Here is a 17295-nt window from a genome sequence, read left to right as displayed (position 1 = left end):
ATACGTTTATTTTGGATTGCTTTACATCTTTCAATATCTACCATTATAAGGTAGCCTGATGATGATTCGTAATACATTTCCAAAATTAGCCCTAATTGCACTTTTTTCCATTTGGCTTCTATCAGCAAGCCTGTAGCCTACAGAAGTACTACTACAGCTATTTATATGTTCATTCTATTCACCGAGGAACTATGCCCTTGGAGATGAACATGACTGGGAGTTCAGTGGGGGTTGCAGTGTCCCAGAGATTAGAGAGAGAGGAAGTATTTTTAGTGCCCTGTTGACAGATGAGAGGTACATATCTGGTTGTTCTCTTAACATCAGTGGCTGCTTACCGTCTCAGGGTCGCACCTTCACCCATATAACTCTGACTTGACGTCACGGCCAGCTCTCCGTCCTCTCAGAAACGACCTCTTGCATGTCTGTCATACCCTGCCTGGGACAGCGGACATTCAGCAGCAGCAGTAGTAAGGTAATGGGCCAGCTTTACTCTCATATTCACATATTTTAGGCTATTAAATATCTTGAATTAAAAGGAGTCCAGTCCATGGCATTATTTCTGGTCAGGGATGGCTTTTAGGTTTGGTCAGATGGATAAGACTAAACTAAAATTTAGGGACATTTACAATACTGATTAACAATACTGATTAAAAAATAACATGAGAATGATTTCACCTAAATGAATATTTATGTGGTCTAATGAATATGCTGGTTCAAGTGGCAGGATGCATCGATGGATTGGTTATTGTTTGCCCCAACCCCCACCCTGAAAAGGTACAATGTCACATTGATGTTTCATCTGTGTCTGCATTATATCACAGTTGATCAATCATATCTCACCTAGCCCTTCTAACGTACTAACAAGAACTGTTTGTTTGCTTATTGATAATAGGGAAGCCTCTTTAGAATGTCTATCTGAGGGACTGGTGTTGTGTTTCAGATGTCTGGAGGAATCTTCTGCCCCTTGGATAACTTATACGATCCAGACAGTGCCAGTTGCCACCCATTGGTGTGCCACTTGTGCCACGAGCAGTATGAGCACCCCTGTCTCCTGGACTGTTACCACACCTTCTGTGCCAGCTGTCTACGAGGCCGAGCGACGGAGGGACGTCTCACCTGCCCTATCTGTGGGTAAGCAGGAGCATGTGTCACTCCAAATCCACATGGTAGCACTTTGAACTTTTATCGGCGTTATATACTAGACTGACTAAAATATGCTGTGCACTTTTGTAAGCCACCAAAACTCCTTTTGTTGGCACTTTGTTTGCACCTCTGATTCACTCTAACAACATGTTGAGTGCTGATACCTATATGATTTACCTTTATGATGGAATTTTTTGTTGTTGTTGAACAAGGAGAGTGTGAGATCTCAAAATTCTGGTATCGCGAGACTAGGAGAGTATTGGTTATCATGAAATAGCTGTTTTAGTTGAGTTTCTATAGGGGTTGTGTGTAGAAATAGACTTTATATCTAATATCATTTGATGGGGTGTGGAACAACATAGAGGGTAGAAACACTGAGATCCTGTGTTTGAAATGTAGGGGTGGTTGGGATTTGGCACCAGGCAAAACAGTCTTTGTTTAAGCTAAGATGGAGTGGCATTGATCACACCAAGGGCCATGGGTCATTGCTCCTGGTGGCGAAACCTAGACTACTTGAGATTCTAAATGCCTTTTTGATGGGTTGATTCTGTGGGGTTCAGGGTTGACGTTTTCCACAGTGACCTCCCCAGTACCCTCTAGACCTCTGAGCAGAGGATAACAACATTGTTGTTTGCTTTAGTACGCTGTGAACATTGATATACCCCCATCCAATCACAAGTGTGGTCATTGTGTGGTCATTCTTCTTCATTTATTTCACCTATGCACTACATGAAGCTGGTTTTGTATACCTGAATTCTTTAACATGCATGTCATAATTCTTAAGCGCATGCATGGTCTAGTTTTTAAATGGTTGTAAATAGTAAATGTTCCATATTACTAAGTCCTTTGCATATATTGCCAAGAGCATCCAATTCTTGCTGCTGATCATGACAGCAAACCATGTTTCCACTGATTTATCAGTGTTGACAGCCGGCACAGCGGGGTGCGGTACAGTATGGATGTGAAGGCCTTCTTATATAACAGCGCAAGAGGCTGCAAGACATTGTTCAAGATACATGCTCTGTAGCCAAGTTTTATGGTCATTGAACTAACCTGCTAACATTGTAAACATTGGGAAAAGGTAAAGCAAAGTTTGGGACGGACATTCATTCAATCAAAGAGATGAAAGATTATACATTTAAAAATGAAAAAGTAAGTTGCTATTTTTGTCCCTGGCCTGTGTGCTATTTGTGGCTACATTACTATGAAGGCTTGGTAATTGGAGTGGATAGACACATAAGAAGTAGAGAACAATGTCACAACAGCTGCTACATGAGATCCATCCCCAAATGACAAAAATAAAATAGGACTAAGGACAACCTTTCAATGACAAAAACAGTTCACTTCATTGCACCTTCTAAATGTGTTGGATCATACTGTACTATACCAGTACATGCAACATACATACAATACAATTTGGGTAGTCACAAACTGTGTGTTTGTATGTTTGTGTATGTCTCTACAGACAACAGTCCATTGTAAAAGGCTTTAGTGCTTTGCCCCCTGAGGATCGCCTTTTGAAGTTCCTGGTGGATAACTCTACTGACTGTGAGGAGACTGTTCAGTGTGCCAATTGTGATCTGGCGTGCAAAAAACAGGTGGGGACAATTTAAAGGTTTGTGTTTTACGGCAAAAATTAGCCCCAGGCTCCCCCCCTCCGCAGATCTGAAGTGAAATTGTACATCACACGCTTTTTGACTTTGATGTTTTGTGTGAATTGACAGGATGTGGATACCATGTATTATTGCAACACTTGTAGTCAGCCACTGTGTGGAGCCTGCAGGGAAAGCACCCACCAGGCCAAGATGTTCTCCCACCATGAGATTGTCTCCCTGGCCAAGCGCACCAAGGAGGCCCACAAAAAGTGTGGTGGGTTCAAACATCCACCTTCTTCCAAAACAACACATCCTCCTGTTTAAGCAATGTGTTCAGTGTAAATTAACTCAATACCAAATTCTACACTGTGGGTTGTGTCTATTTTCTTTCTCTTCCTATAATAGCCCTCCACGAGGAACTGTACATCATGTTTTCCACAGAGAAGAAGTCAATGTTGTGCATCAACTGTTTCAGAGACATGCAAGTGTGAGTTGATGCATTCATCACGGAAACTGTGTAACTTAAAATGATTATACTGCCTAGTGTATGGGTCAGTGTCTTAGGGGCAGCTGTAGCTCAGGAGGTAGAGCGGGTCGTCCAGTGATCATAGGGTCGGTGGTTCAAATCCCAGCTCCTCCTGTCCACATGTTGAAGTGTCCTTGGGCACAGACACTGAACCCCCGAATTGCTCCCAATGAGCAGGCTAGCACCTTGCATGGCAGCTGCCGCCATTAGTGTGTGAATGTGTGTGTGAATTGGTGATTGAGAGGCCATTGTGAACCTCTTTGGATAAAAGCACCATATAAGTGCAGTCCATTTACCATCACAGTTTTTATCCTGCATGTGTGTTTTACCTCCAGGGAAAGCAGGGCACACTGCATCGACATTGAGACGGCATATATGCAAGGCTGTAAAAAACTGGACCAAGCTGTCCTAGTAAGTCTATTCAGCCTAAATCTGTTTTATTTAACCATCCTATATCATTCTGTATGTAAATCCGTTTTCTATCAACTGGTTTGATTAAGATGATAAACACACGAACACGCCCCTCCAAAGCAAACGCATGAGGTGTTTTCCTGCGTCTTGGCCAGGCTGCATGGTAGCACTCTCTCATGGTGTAGAACCTGTTGGTTGACAGGCGGTGAAGGAGCTGCAGACTTCGGCCCGAGAGTCCATCATCCTGCTCAAGGCGATGATCGGAGAGGTCCGCGCCAACGTGGAAGAGGAGGAGAACGCCATCAGTACTCTATTCAACAACATCCAGGTTAGAGAGACCAGCACTTGTCATCCAGGTTAGAGAGACCAGCACTTGTCTGATAGGCGGGCGTAACTGATGAGTAGTCAGGAGGCTAATTCGTTTTTTATTCAGTTCCAGCCCAAGCCTCTATGATTTCAAACTCAGTCTTGCCACAAGGTGTCACTCTTCCAAAGCAGCTGAAGATTCATATTTTCCAAATGGCTCTTATATAGTGCTTTTCATGTACAAACATTACTGAGTGTATGTATATCAGTGTAACTTTGGTCTTTAATTACGCATTAACCAGAGATATGTAGTGCAATTAATTATGACATACACTTGTTATCAATTTGTCAAGGAAAAATTGGCAGAAAGAAAGAAGGTCCTCCTGAAAGCAGCACAAAGGTGAGAATGGAATTAAGACCTCTAGCAATATTATTGTTCTGAAAATCCTTAGACTATGTCCTGTATGTTGCAAACAGTCTTTACTTAAACAGGCCTTTCAGTTGAGAGGATGCACAATCCTCTGCTTCCTTGGTTGCCGCCAGCGGTTATAAATCTGTAATTTAATGTACTCCCTGAGCAGGAAGCCATGGCATCATACTGAACATCTTAATGGCTTGTCTTATGCCTCCCTGTCTGCCTGCCCATGTATCCTGTTACACGATTAAAGATCCATCCATGACATCAGTGCATCCTTACTTACCATCTCCATCCCTGGGCTGACGCAGCAGGCCAGGGTGGATTAAGAATATATTCTCTAGATGAAAAGCCTACAGAGACAGCCTACTTGCATGGCACCACTCTCAAACCAGCAGCAAATATTCACAACAGAGGACTTCGCAAGCCAACAGGCAAGGATGGAGATCGGTTGAGATTACAAATGCACATGGTTGGCGCGCGAGGACGCCCGCCTTGTTGGAAAGTAACAGACGTGGTATTTTGACTTCACATCTTTTGACTGCTTCCTACAGTCAGCATGAGGAGAAAGAGAAAACATTCAAAGAACAGCTGTCCCACCTGGCCGCGCTCCGCCCCACCCTCCAGGTACAGTAATGACCCGGGGTCGGACCAGAGGGGTCTACTATGACATGTCCATGAATGTGCCTACAGTATGTAGGGAACTCTGCCAGCTAAACCTCTCTGACTCTCACTAGGTTCACCTGGTCACGTGTTCCGCCTTCCTGAGTTCAGCCAACAAGTTTGAGTTTCTGGACATGGGTTATGTAAGTAGAGTATGGTGCCGGTGGCAAGTCTGATCCTGTGATATTAAAGGGACACACTGACATTTTGGATGGAAAAAGTAGCAATTTAAAATGACGGTCTCTGGTAGAATGGGTAGTAAAGTTTTGTTTTTAAAACTTTATTCTTGCGGCTCTGTTATAATGTGGCTGACCCAATGCATGTCGGCATTAATAGCCTTCATCAGGCCTTGTATCTTCCGGACTTATAAAGGCTTTTTAACTTTACTACACTGGAGATTGAGTGCCTTGGAGTTTATCAGTAAGTCAATTTTTTAGCCTATTCTCTTGCTGACATGGACACAAACCCCATCTCTCAATGAGCCCCTCTCCATTTTTAAATACACTTTGAGCCTAGGTAGCGTTCTTTTTTCTCCCTACAATTAATCTGTGGGGATGTATTTGACAGAATTTCTCTTATTCAGCAACTAATGGAACGGCTGAAGAAGATTGTAAAGCTGCCGCACAGACTGAAACCTGCACAGAGCAGCAAGGTACCGAAGCTGGGTTCTGGAAAAAGGACATTTTGGTTATCTGCCAATTTACACGCATCACTGTCGTTATCATGATTATATAATAAATATTATGATCAGAATTAAACAGAATGTTACCATACATACCATTTGCTGTGTCACTGTCTCTGGTTTAGATAAACACGGAGTATCGTTCAGAGTTCGCCCGCTGCCTGGAGTCTCTGCTGCTGCTCGGCCAAAGGCACTCAGTGTCCATTGGAAGTTTGACCGGTTTGGGTTTGAGCGGCACTAGTGGACTGTGAGTAAAGTTGCGCCTGTGCAATGTTTTTTTTTTTCCTCCAAATTCTACATCAAGATAACACACGTCTAGCTCCTACTAAATGTCAATTCTCCCCCTGGTCCACTCAGCCTGCCGTCTTCCCGGTCGGTGGCCTGTCACTCCCCTGCCATCAGCGACATGTCCCTGGGGTCGTCAGTGGTGAGGAAGCCCACTGCCCACCGCTACATCAGCACCAAGGTTCTTCTGGCCGAGGGCGGGCAGACCCCCTTCACCGATCACTGCCGCAACTACGAGAACAGCTACAAGGTGAGGCAAACTATAGATCTCGCCATACAGTAGCTATGATCTGCCTCTGGACTGGAAAAGAGGAGAATTGAATATCCCTACCCTGAAAAAAAGCGTTTTGTTTTTGTGGCCAGATGCTCCAGACTGCCATCCAGCAGCTGAAGGAGCAGGTGCAGGAGACCCACAGAGACCTGACCAAGCACCACTCGCTCATCAAGACGGACACCATGGGTGAGATCCTGGACCACTCCCTGCAGATGGACAGGCAGATCTCCTCGGAGTACTCCTCAGTGGAACTCATGAGGGCCATGTTTGAGGAGGTAAGATTTGTGACGAATCATCTTTACGTAGCCTAACCCGCCATTACGAAGCTCATCTACATCGTCTTATGCCTCCTCCTCCAGATTTGGGGGGAAACCTTTCAGCGGGTTGCAAATGAACAGGAAATCTATGAAGGTATAAGGCGTTCACTTTTCTTCCTCATCTAGCGGCCATAAAACACATGGGGTCAAATGTCATAGTGTGTGTGTGGTCTGATTTCAGCTCAACTTCATGACCTGATGCAGCTTAAGCAGGAAAACGGTTACCTGACCAACATTGCCAGGCAAATTGGCCCCTACATCCATTCCATCGCCAAGGTGAAGGAACGTCTTGAGCCAAGGTAATGGATCGCAACCTATGGATGATCCATATTGAACTATGATGGCGCCTCAATAAGCTTTGTCCCTTACAGACTAGTTAATTAGAGACCGAGCTTGTGACTAATAAATGATGTAAAAGGGTATTTTCTATTCAACATTTTGTTGAAAGAGGTTCTCCACTGAGAAGTCCTTTACCAATGTTTCTGCAGACTGAAGGAACCTAAAGAACTTAAAGATGACCGCACAGAGGCCATGCTAAAGATCTATGAAGACAGCACTATGGCCTCAGATTCACAACACAGCAGGTAACACATCAACAACCATTACAAATACAAAGGGACAGGAGTCCCTCCCTGCTCCTAAACCATCACCTAACTGGGACTGTGCATAACTCTGATTCACTGCAGGAATGACTTCTTTGACACTGATGACAACCGCACTCTCAGCAACCTGCAAGTATCACATGAGGCTCCTCTCAAGAACAAGGATTTCTATAGGTCAGGGAAGCAGAAGAGTGCCACTGAGACGGCCAATTGGATGGAGATGCCTGCGTAGGACAGCACAGACATGCAGTTAGGTCGTCTAGGTCACTTCCAGCCTTCCCGATCCTCCATACATTTGGCTAGCTCGCCGGTACTTTCTGATCCTTTATCCTTAAGTGCAATACGTCCACGTACATTAGTGTGGTGAGGTCCTTGTGATCGATGCCCGTGTGTTGGCTCCCACAACATCAGCGTCAGTTGTGTTTCATCACCAGCAGTTAATACTTTGATGTACGTAAATATACAGAATATGAAGCTATTTTTTTCTGCTTTTGTGTATGATAATGGCTACTATGCCAAAATAATACATATAACTTAATGATACACATAACTTTAATGAGTTTGTGTTAAGTGCTCTAGCTTTATTTTGGCTTCATGCAAATCTTGTCTTTGAGAAAAAAATATTTTTCGTTTCCACTTCCACGTTTTGGTTGGGTCACTTTCAAAGGCAAGTTACATTCAACACTCCAGAATTGAAAAACAGATTTGCTTACAAACATTTTTTTTTTCCATTTTATTTCATTGAACCGTGTTCATTAATACAATTTCAGTTGTGTAAATAAAATGCTCAGTTATCACCCAAGAGACACTGTATAAGTAGTCTGTCTGTACGTTAAATTCTCATCTGCAATAAACTTTGTTAGACTGTAGCTGTGCAACACCACTGGCATTCCTCCACATTCAGCTCAGGTGCACCATGCTCGGATCAGCCAACCGCTCCTGCAGCAGCCCACTAGATGTGCTCTTTTTAATTAATCTACAAATAACTACAGATTTCATCTCTCCTATTTTCAGTGCTCTTCACAAATAACATGTGCTGAACAACATGTCCTTTCAAGCACTCATTCGCACGCACGCACGCACACACACACACACACACACACGCACGCACACACACCTTTCGCTCCATACAGTCTGGGCACAGACATTGGAGGGCAGAGCTCTCAGCCACACTTGCTGAACCTGAGACACGCAGCAGCTCAGCCAGGTCGAGGCCAGCTTGTCGGTATGGAAACAAGCTCTCCTCTCTCTCTGAACTCCTCAGCCATCGGAATGCTTTTTTTGGTTGGTTTAAATACACAGTGACAACAAGGAGACATGAACACAGGACAAATAAAGGAAGGAGAGATGAGAAAACCTGCTGGATGAACACAAACAGTATTTCTGTGGTACATGGTAAACAAAAAAAGACTTGAAATCACTGTGCACTGCTACTAATAGTGCTGGAAAGGCTGGGTTCAAATAAAATATGCTACAACACGGGAACCACAGTCCACTTTGTCTAGTCCTCCAATGAGAAGTGAAGCTGGGTGCAGATGGAGGTTCATTTCTTCAAGACATGAACCCTGTGCTACTGTACATGAAGTGCTTGAGACCTAGAGACAGAACCAGAGCTATGCAGTTGTATGTAGATGTACAGTAATCAATCATTCATATAAATTGAGTAGACTTGATTAATTAAATATTATGTTCCTGCATCCAGGGAAAATGTCCAGACTTACAGCAGCACAAGATAGAAAAATGAATGGATTGTCAGTGTTCTTTACATTTCCGTAATCTACAAAGTCAAAACATCATACTTGATAGAGCTTAATTGTTTGGACAACTCCGGATTTGTGATTGTGCAGCCTTTTGAGCCGGAGTGTGGATGTCTGCAGTTTAAAGGCAGACTACTCCACAAAGACAATAAATTGTGTGTGTGGGTGTGGGAGGGGGATGTGAATTGAACAGGGGACAACAGACACTCAACCAGGATTATTCTGCTTTAGTAACCCCAGCTAAAATCAATGCAATGTTGACCGCAGTAACGTCTGTCTGGAAAGAAAATATGAGAAAAGGAAGTGTCCAGTGGCATCCTGAAATTGTAGATGTCAGAAAATGACACATACTGTAATATGCAGAACTTCCGAGCCTCTAGTCAGACTAACCAAACATAAGACAGAGAACCCCAAAAGATGTGGTTCAATGTACAGTATATACAAGATAGATTTGTTTTTTTGTTTTCCTTTCTCTTTTTGAATTTCTCTGTCTATCAAAACATTGGAAGGGTGTCTCGTATTGGGATGAGCGCGGTCGTCCACTCTGCCCGTAGGTGTCAAGGTCTCCATAAGCTCCATGTCCCAGGCGGAGGGGGTGGGGGGGAGGGGGCGTCCAGAGAGGCGAAGCCACACGCTCACCGGGGCTGCCCCTGACAGAGCCTGACTGCCATGATCGCGCATCCAGGAACCCGTCTCTTTGACCTAGGAGCCGACACGGATGCCCGAAATGAAGGGCAGGCCGGTGCACACCTTCTTCTTGTACTCCAGGTATTCCTCTCCGAAGAAATGGATGAGCGTGATCTCCTCCTCTTCGATTCGTTCGCGGAAGAAGCGCCAGCTGGCTAGACTGTAGCCTGCTATGCAAATGGGGTTGCACAACATCACCTGGAGGAATGTTGAAAATTAATTTGGGGAAAAAAGTTCCTCGACCTCTAGTCATGAATTTTGTGGCTTGTGGAAACAAATATTACTGGAGTTCAAAGAACAAACAGTAGCAGGGAATAGAAGCAAGCCCTTAGTAGTAGTAGTAGTAGAAGTAGTATCCAGAGATAAATCTGAGATGGCAGTACCTGTGTGCCGATGCTCCAGTAGAACCAGCCCACGTAGGAGGGATGTCTGAAGAAGGCATAGACCCCGCTGGTGACCAGCACATGGCTCTGGGCCTTCTCGTTCTGGACGATGTGGTTGAAGTTGGAGCCGGCCGTCAGCATGGCGGACTTCCGCAGGCCGTCCCCACAGAGCACCATCAGCAGCCCTGCCACACTGAGCCAGCTCAGCTGCTTCAGCTCTGGGAGAGAGAAGAGCAGAACAGAGAGTTCAGCCCCGGGACGGTCAAAAGAGGGACCTCCGCTGTACCAAGAGCATGAACAAGAGTGGCCATCGCACACAAGGCCATCTCTGCAGAGATCGACGACCAAGAGGATCAGTTAGTTTGATTAATACATTATTAATTAACTCCATAGTAAATGAGATGAGTAGAGTCTAAATAAGATCAGTGAGCCTGAGTTGGTAGCTTGTAGGGATGCACCGATATGAACATTTTGGCCGATACCGATAACAGATATTAACTTTGCTGTCATGGCCGATAACTGATATTTACTGATGTCGATATGCTCTGTCTAAACACAAGCTTCTATGATAATCAAATGTTATACATACTGAAAAACACACTCTCACACTGGAAACACTGTCTCTATTTCCAAAACATTCTGAAAAGCCGATAAATCGTAGATTTACCTAATTGTTTCCTCTCAAAAACAACACACACAACAGCAGCTAGACAGAAATAATTATCGGCTGTTCACATTGGCCCCGTTTTGCACATCGGGCCGATAATGATATGATTGCCGATATATCGTGCATTCCTAGTAGCTTTGTGGAGAATCGAGCAGATCTACTTTCTGGAGTCATACTGGACATTCCATACATTGTAGAGGTCAGAATGGCCCAAAAACACATTCTCCAAGCAAGAACCTGTTTAATTTTGCATTCCTATACATGGGCTTCACATATTCACATTCGTAAGTCAAGTAGAGGCAATTAACTAACATATCAAAATGATTTCCTGCTATGATCCTCCACATTTCAGCGGACAAAAATATGACTGAATATTCATGTACTCCAATATGTATTCCAATACCTGGAACCGTCAGCTTCTCAATGGTGAATTCCAACCACGAACACACAGCAGCCAAGGTGTACTCCACACTGTGGTTGAGCAGGAACGAGTCCAGAGACAGGCTATGAGGGTTAATGATGGCCGTCACCAGGTACTCCGAGTAGTGGAAGAAAGACAGGGAGCACATGTACCTGGAAACACATTCCGGAAAAAACATTGTGGAACATTAAGTAAACCCAGATGCTCTCTGACATTCAACAATCTGTGAAGCTCACATTCAGAATCTGGTAGGTGAAGCTACAGGAACATAAATGCATCCTCCATCGCTATTCAGTTCACTATTGATCAGAATGCACACTGCCTGGAACCTAAGAAAGAGTATCACATGATCATACATTGTTGATGGATGTGTTGATGTCATAGCTACATTAGTCTGGCATCTCACAGGATGTAGGTTTTTGAGGTAAGCCTCTCATTGGTGCCAATCAGATTCAATCCCCCGACATATTTTGCAAGTGCACAGTCGGAAGAAAAAAAAGAAGCTTAGCGGTGCCCAAGATGATTGTGATTGTTTTAAAGAAATACTGTGTTTTTTCCCCCCTATCCCAGAATGAAAATGGGGTACGGCCAGATAAAATTAGGTCCTTGTCACATTTTTTATATGGGCTTCAAAGCTAAGATCAGAGTCCAGCATGACACCCATTTCTGGGCTGGCATTTGGTATTCAGTGACAGTGTTTTTAAGTGCACCAATAGTCTCTCTCTTTCATCTTCTTCACCAATGATACTTCAGTTTTGTCCTGGTTTAACTGGAGGAAGTTCTGTGACATCCACATATTTATGTCAGCAATACATTCTGTCAAGTGGTCTACAGAGCTGTAGTCGAGGGGTGTCACAGAAATGTAGAGCTGGGTGTCATCAGCATAGCTATGGTAGCTAATGTTCCTTTTCGTGACATTGCATAGGGGTAGCATCATAAGAAGAAGTGAACTCAAAAGTGATAGCTAGCCTTCCTTCCTTCCTGTCTGTCTGTTTGTCGGTGTGTGTGTGTGTGTGTGTGTGTGTGTGTGTGTGTGTGTGTGTGTGTGTGTGTGTGTGTGTGCGTGCATGTGTATGTAGATACATACCAGCCAAAATGTGTCCATGTGGTTTCAGAAAAGCTTATGATCAAGCCACACCCAAAAGTAAAACCAAGGAAGCATGCTCGCACAGCAACCTGAGAGGAGAGAGAGTGGAGGGAAGAGTTTTGTGTGAGCTGACTATAGCCTATAATAGGTAGATATGTATATTCAGCATTCAAAGAAAAATGAAGTTTGCTATCTCCAGTAAAGACAACCTGATTGTAACCAACTACAGCTTCGTGCCACCTGCCAACCTGGTAGCTAGGCTAGCTTCACAGCTTTAGCTAACTGGCTTAGACTGTTATCTTCAGCTCAACATGTTGACAGTCGAGGTGTCTCCATCCTCCTCAAGTAAATTAATAGGATTAGCCCAAGCAAGCTACGTGTTCAATGTCTGATAGAATAACTAGCTAAGCTAGCTGGCAAACTAACATTTTCTCTCTCGAAACCCGACGTTTACATACAACAGAAAGCATATAATGTAGGTAACCTGCTTGCTAGCTAATATTTAGCTAGATAGAATATGCTTACCTTATATAGAGGTCCCTTGTATATGATTAGCAAGAGGCCATTGACAACAGCTATGTACACAGAAATAGCTATTTTTCCCCTGGTTTCCGTAAGATAGTCAAATACCCAGTCAAGGTGTCCAAATAATGTTCTGACTAGGGGAATTATAAGCACACCGACTCCCAAGGTAAAGCTTATAATACTTATTCTTCCCTCTAAAGCCAACTTATTGCCTGCCATCATGGAAATCTGCCACACTGTCCGGAAAGCTCTCGCGAGTATTTAAAATCGCATGCTTCCCCGTGACGTAGTCTCGGAGGAGGCAAGCAAGCAGGATATGAGGATTAGCCTAATTTCAGGCATTTCCTCTGCTTTGGCTAATTCCTTTATTAAAAATAACTTTATTTACTATTTCTGTAATTGAAGATATATAGTATTCTACTGATGAAACGATGCATATTTTCAGTGTGGTTATTTCCTAAAGTTGAACTCTAGATGGCGCTGTCAAACTTGGACAATGGATCAATTGTAACTTTTTCATACAATCAATGATCTTTCCATCTTCACCACTTCTGAATGAGCTGTATATTGGACTATTGGACTAGTCTTTTGACGTGGTTGTTTTCGTGTCTATTCTGATAAGGCTAGGCATCATAAATGCAACTTACGTGTGTTAAAGTTACAGCACAGCCATACAACATGACATGTCGAACTTGTTCTTTCAGGTGAGGTGCTGTAAGGGCACTGTGGACGTAAAACTGGTCTGGCAGCACAAAGGCAGTCCTGTCACACCTGTGACTGGATGGAATGTGGTCTATTATCATGTCTTATGGGACATTATGATTTGGCCCTCCCCTCACAGGGCAGTCTAGACGGGACGACTGTTGCCAGGTGTGTCTTAAGATTACACAATTACCACCCATATAAAAGAGACGTAGCCTAGGCCTATAGAGTAGATCTAGTGTCGGTTTTGTTGGCCAATACATTATTTACTTGGTAATCTCGCATCGCCAGACCCATCTCCACAGTTCAGTGTAGACTATGTGAAGCACTCCCCTTCATCCACGGCATACGTGAGTAGATTGTTTTATTTATTTTTTGAATATTGAAGGAAAACTCCAATGTTGACTACCCCTCGCCAAAAAATGTGAGTTTGAATTAATTTTCATTAACTAACTGTTAGAAATCATGAAGATCGCATCCTTCAACGTAAGGAGATTTGGACTGGCCAAGGTGTCTGACAGAGATGTCCTCTCCACATTGGTCAAGGTAACATGATAAAATCTGATCTTATGTTATAGGGTTTATAGCCTTATAAGCTGAACCAACAGCATCCAATTCGCCTATAAACCAGAGTGTTAGCCTAAACAGGATCGGCTACATCTGCAGACATCTTTTGGCAGTTTGGCTTTACTAAATATCTAAAACAAAACCATGTGTCATTTCGATTAGGCTATAAGTAGTCTTAGGTGTGCGTGTCAGTAGGCTACATTATTTATCACTAGCATTATACTATGAATTGCATATAGGCCACTGGGCAGTTGAAGCTGTCTTGACAAGATGGGACAAGAACGTCCCATTAAAAAAAGTGCAATTAAGGGTGCAATTTTAATTAGGCCTATGCAAAACATTTTAAACGTGCACACCCAAAACTGACAGTGATGTCTCACCTGTCTTCAGTTTATCACTGTCTGCTTCCTTGTTCTGTTGTAGATTGTGTCCCGATATGACATAATCGTGATTCTGGAAGTGGTGGACGTGAGTGGAGGATCTGTCAACTGTTTCCTCAGAGAGCTGAACAGGTGAAATAACATGTCGCTCTTTCCTATCTAATCAAAAGGAGTTGTTGAAAGGCTCTTTCCCTGAATAACTGAGTTTCCACAGCCCTTCGATGTCACTAATTTGCGTCTCTTCAGAGTCAACACAAGAACCCACTACACTCTGAAACTCAGCATTCGTCTGGGAAGGACCAGGTATAAGGAACAGTTCCTGTTTCTTTACAGGTCAAGTTTTATATTTTATATTTGATTTAACCTTTATTTGAACAGGGGAGCCCATTGAGACCAGAGTCTATTTGGTGCCCTGGTTAAAAAGCAAAGCAAAACAAAACAAAAACATCATACATTAATCAAATAAATACAAAGACATAATTCACACATTAAAATGTATCAAATACATACAAAAACACCATACATTTACACATTAAAATGTATAAAACCGACCAATTGAATGAAAATGAATAAAACTGAGGAAACTGATAAAGTACTATCCATTTAACATAACTTTCCTACCTTTTCTTTATCTTTACCAACAACAATATGGATGGATAAATGAACTGAACAATACTGGTTGTGTTGGTCATATGCAGGGATAACGTGGTTGACCTGATTGACTCCTACCAGTATGAAGACAATCAAGTGGATGACCTGGATGCTTTTGCCAGAGAGCCTTATATTCTGCACTTCAGACCGCACAACACAGGTTGGTCATTTTCAATCAACTTTTAATAGCCTAGTTTTTGTATACACTCTACACATCTTCAGCCAAAGGCTCATCCGTCCCTAATGCAGAACAGAGCGGTTCAGGGAAGGAGCTCTGGGCTTCAAACCGTACAACAGTGCCTTTGTTGTTTCAAACCCTGGTTTTACCACTGTAGATGTAATCGTAAGGTGTAAATGTCAGTTGTTTGGCATGCCTTGATGAAGCTGAAAGAAAGCCTGACTATTAATGCTCGGCTGGTATTTATTGTTTGGCTTGTCAGGAGGAGACTTGGCTACATGTTATGTCTAGACAAAGCCTGGAAGACCACTGTATTTAGGAAAGGATGGGTTTATCAACTTGTATCATGCTACTATTCACTGACCGAACTTTACAGTTCATAGCAGTCACCGCATCTGCTCCTGTTTGCAGTGCTGAAGGACCTGGTTCTGATCCCTGTCCACACCAAACCAGAAGACTCGGAGAAGGAGCTGGATGAGCTCTACGAGGTCTTCCTGGCTGTACAAGACAAATGGAAGACTGACGTGAGTTTGACAGTGTTGCTGTAGCGTTACTCAGGGTAGTCAGCGGAGGGCCAGGCTGGAGCCATCTGTACCGTCTACCAGGACTAATCACAGGTTCCGTCTGACATCAGATGCTGGGTTGGAAATACTGTTCTCAAAATGGAAAATGATCATCAAAATCATGACACTGCGTGTGTAGACCCATGCTGCATGTTGTTGGACAATCATTGCAAATGTTTCGGATGGTGTTAGTAACAAGAGATGTTACATGCGTAGTTGCCAATACCAAGGCATCATGTTGTGGTTACTCATGGAGGATGTGTACAGCATTAGATGACATAGTGATCTAATATGTCGTCTAGAACATCATGATCCTGGGGGACTTCAACGCAGACGGAGCTTATGTAACTGATAGGCAGATGAAGGAGATCCGCATCCGCAGCGATAAGAATTTCCACTGGCTGATTGGTGATGATATGGATACCACTGCTCACACGGGGAACGATCACACCTACGACAGGTATGGGAACGGTAGCTTCCTACCTTCCATCATGTGATTATGTGATTATGTTTGATCAGCAGATTTGTGAAATAATAAACTCTCTTGCTTCAGGATTGTAGTGTATGGACGTGATATGTTTGAAGCAGTCGTGCCAAACTCAGCCAAGCCATTCAATTTCCAAACAGAGTTTGGATTGACAGAGGAAATGGTGAGCTCTCTGTTGCTGTTGTGTGTGTGCCTATTTAATTTATTTATTTTACAGTGACTAATTTTTCATTTCTCAACACTTCACACATACTTTCGCACAGGCCCTGAAAGTAAGTGACCACTACCCTGTTGAGTTGGAGCTGTGCAGCCGGCCCCCACCTCAGCCCACTCGGAGCAGAGGAGCTCACTTTGGCCAGTCACGGCCAGAGGCAGTCATCCCACCCACCACAGGTTAGGAACACAGACAAGAAATAGCTCTACATCAGTTTCTCTTTAATTCTGTTAGCTTTGGCCAAGAGGTCACCATAGGTCATAGAATGTGGGGTGGTAGGCACTGTTTACAGTAGATACTGTTTACTATTTACACACTGTGTTTGCTCTTATTCAGTGGATGTGCAAGAGGGCCTGCATGTTGACGTGTTGAAACTGAAGAAGGAAAACCTCCTGTTGGAACAAGAAAGACTTAACCTGGAGATTAAGCTACTCAAACACAAGCTTGCTGTGTTTGAGTAGTATTCTGAATGAGAGAAAAACTGTTTGTGATATTTTTAAATAACATATCCTAATATTGTTTGTTTGTTTATGTTTGTATGTTTATTGTAGCCTTATTGTCTTTTATGATTAAGAGAGAAACTGGTATTTTTGAAATTACATATCTGTGTCTATTGTTGTTTTTTTGTTGTTGAACAACCTTGGAAATAATAAAATACTAGACATAATATATTTGGGGAAAAGGGTGATAGTGACCTCAAGTGGACAATTTGACATTGTGCAGTTAAAACCGGAAAAGAAGCCTTGTTTTGGAACCTCCCTCCTCCTTTGCAGTCGCCTGACTTGTTGAAACGTCAACAAACGTCAA

General features: G+C 43.2%; 3 protein-coding genes across 4 annotated transcripts; 2 read left to right on the top strand and 1 right to left on the bottom strand.

The window, feature by feature from the left end:
- Positions 1–940: 940 nt before the first annotated feature.
- rnf207b (ring finger protein 207b) lies at positions 941–7513 on the top strand (the record flags this gene model as incomplete). Its single annotated transcript, XM_084436247.1, has 17 exons — positions 941–1131; positions 2609–2741; positions 2868–3012; positions 3144–3225; positions 3600–3675; positions 3878–4003; positions 4335–4381; positions 4951–5023; positions 5134–5202; positions 5643–5711; positions 5867–5988; positions 6099–6276; positions 6390–6575; positions 6660–6711; positions 6799–6916; positions 7106–7201; positions 7304–7513. The coding sequence occupies 17 exons, from the start codon at positions 941–943 to the stop codon at positions 7449–7451; spliced, it is 1911 nt and encodes a 636-aa protein (XP_084292373.1). The 3' UTR covers positions 7452–7513.
- A 459-nt stretch (positions 7514–7972) lies between these two features.
- icmt (isoprenylcysteine carboxyl methyltransferase) lies at positions 7973–12965 on the bottom strand (the record flags this gene model as incomplete). The annotated part of the gene is made up of 5 exons (XM_084435866.1): positions 7973–9861; positions 10047–10264; positions 11117–11286; positions 12222–12310; positions 12747–12965. 5 exons carry the CDS (start codon positions 12963–12965, stop codon positions 9679–9681), a joined length of 879 nt encoding a protein of 292 aa, XP_084291992.1. The 3' UTR covers positions 7973–9678.
- Positions 12966–13553: 588 nt separating this feature from the next.
- Positions 13554–17084, top strand: LOC311329721 (deoxyribonuclease-1-like). 2 transcript variants are annotated; one of them, XM_084461624.1, is made up of 10 exons: positions 13554–13798; positions 13909–13994; positions 14439–14527; positions 14642–14698; positions 15094–15206; positions 15636–15748; positions 16090–16247; positions 16341–16437; positions 16538–16667; positions 16825–17084. In XM_084461624.1, exons 2-10 carry the CDS (start codon positions 13914–13916, stop codon positions 16947–16949), a joined length of 963 nt encoding a protein of 320 aa, XP_084317750.1. In that variant the 5' UTR covers positions 13554–13798; positions 13909–13913; the 3' UTR covers positions 16950–17084. The 2 variants fall into 2 exon arrangements, with proteins under 2 accessions (XP_084317750.1, XP_084317749.1); XM_084461623.1 differs by having other exon boundaries at positions 13557–13798; positions 14642–14728.
- The last annotated feature ends 211 nt before the right edge of the window (positions 17085–17295 follow it).

This window comes from Borostomias antarcticus (assembly GCF_949987555.1).
Source record: "Borostomias antarcticus genome assembly, chromosome: 3".
Classification (NCBI taxonomy): Eukaryota; Metazoa; Chordata; class Actinopteri; order Stomiiformes; family Stomiidae; genus Borostomias; species Borostomias antarcticus.
This window is presented reverse-complemented; position numbering and strand designations above follow the sequence as displayed.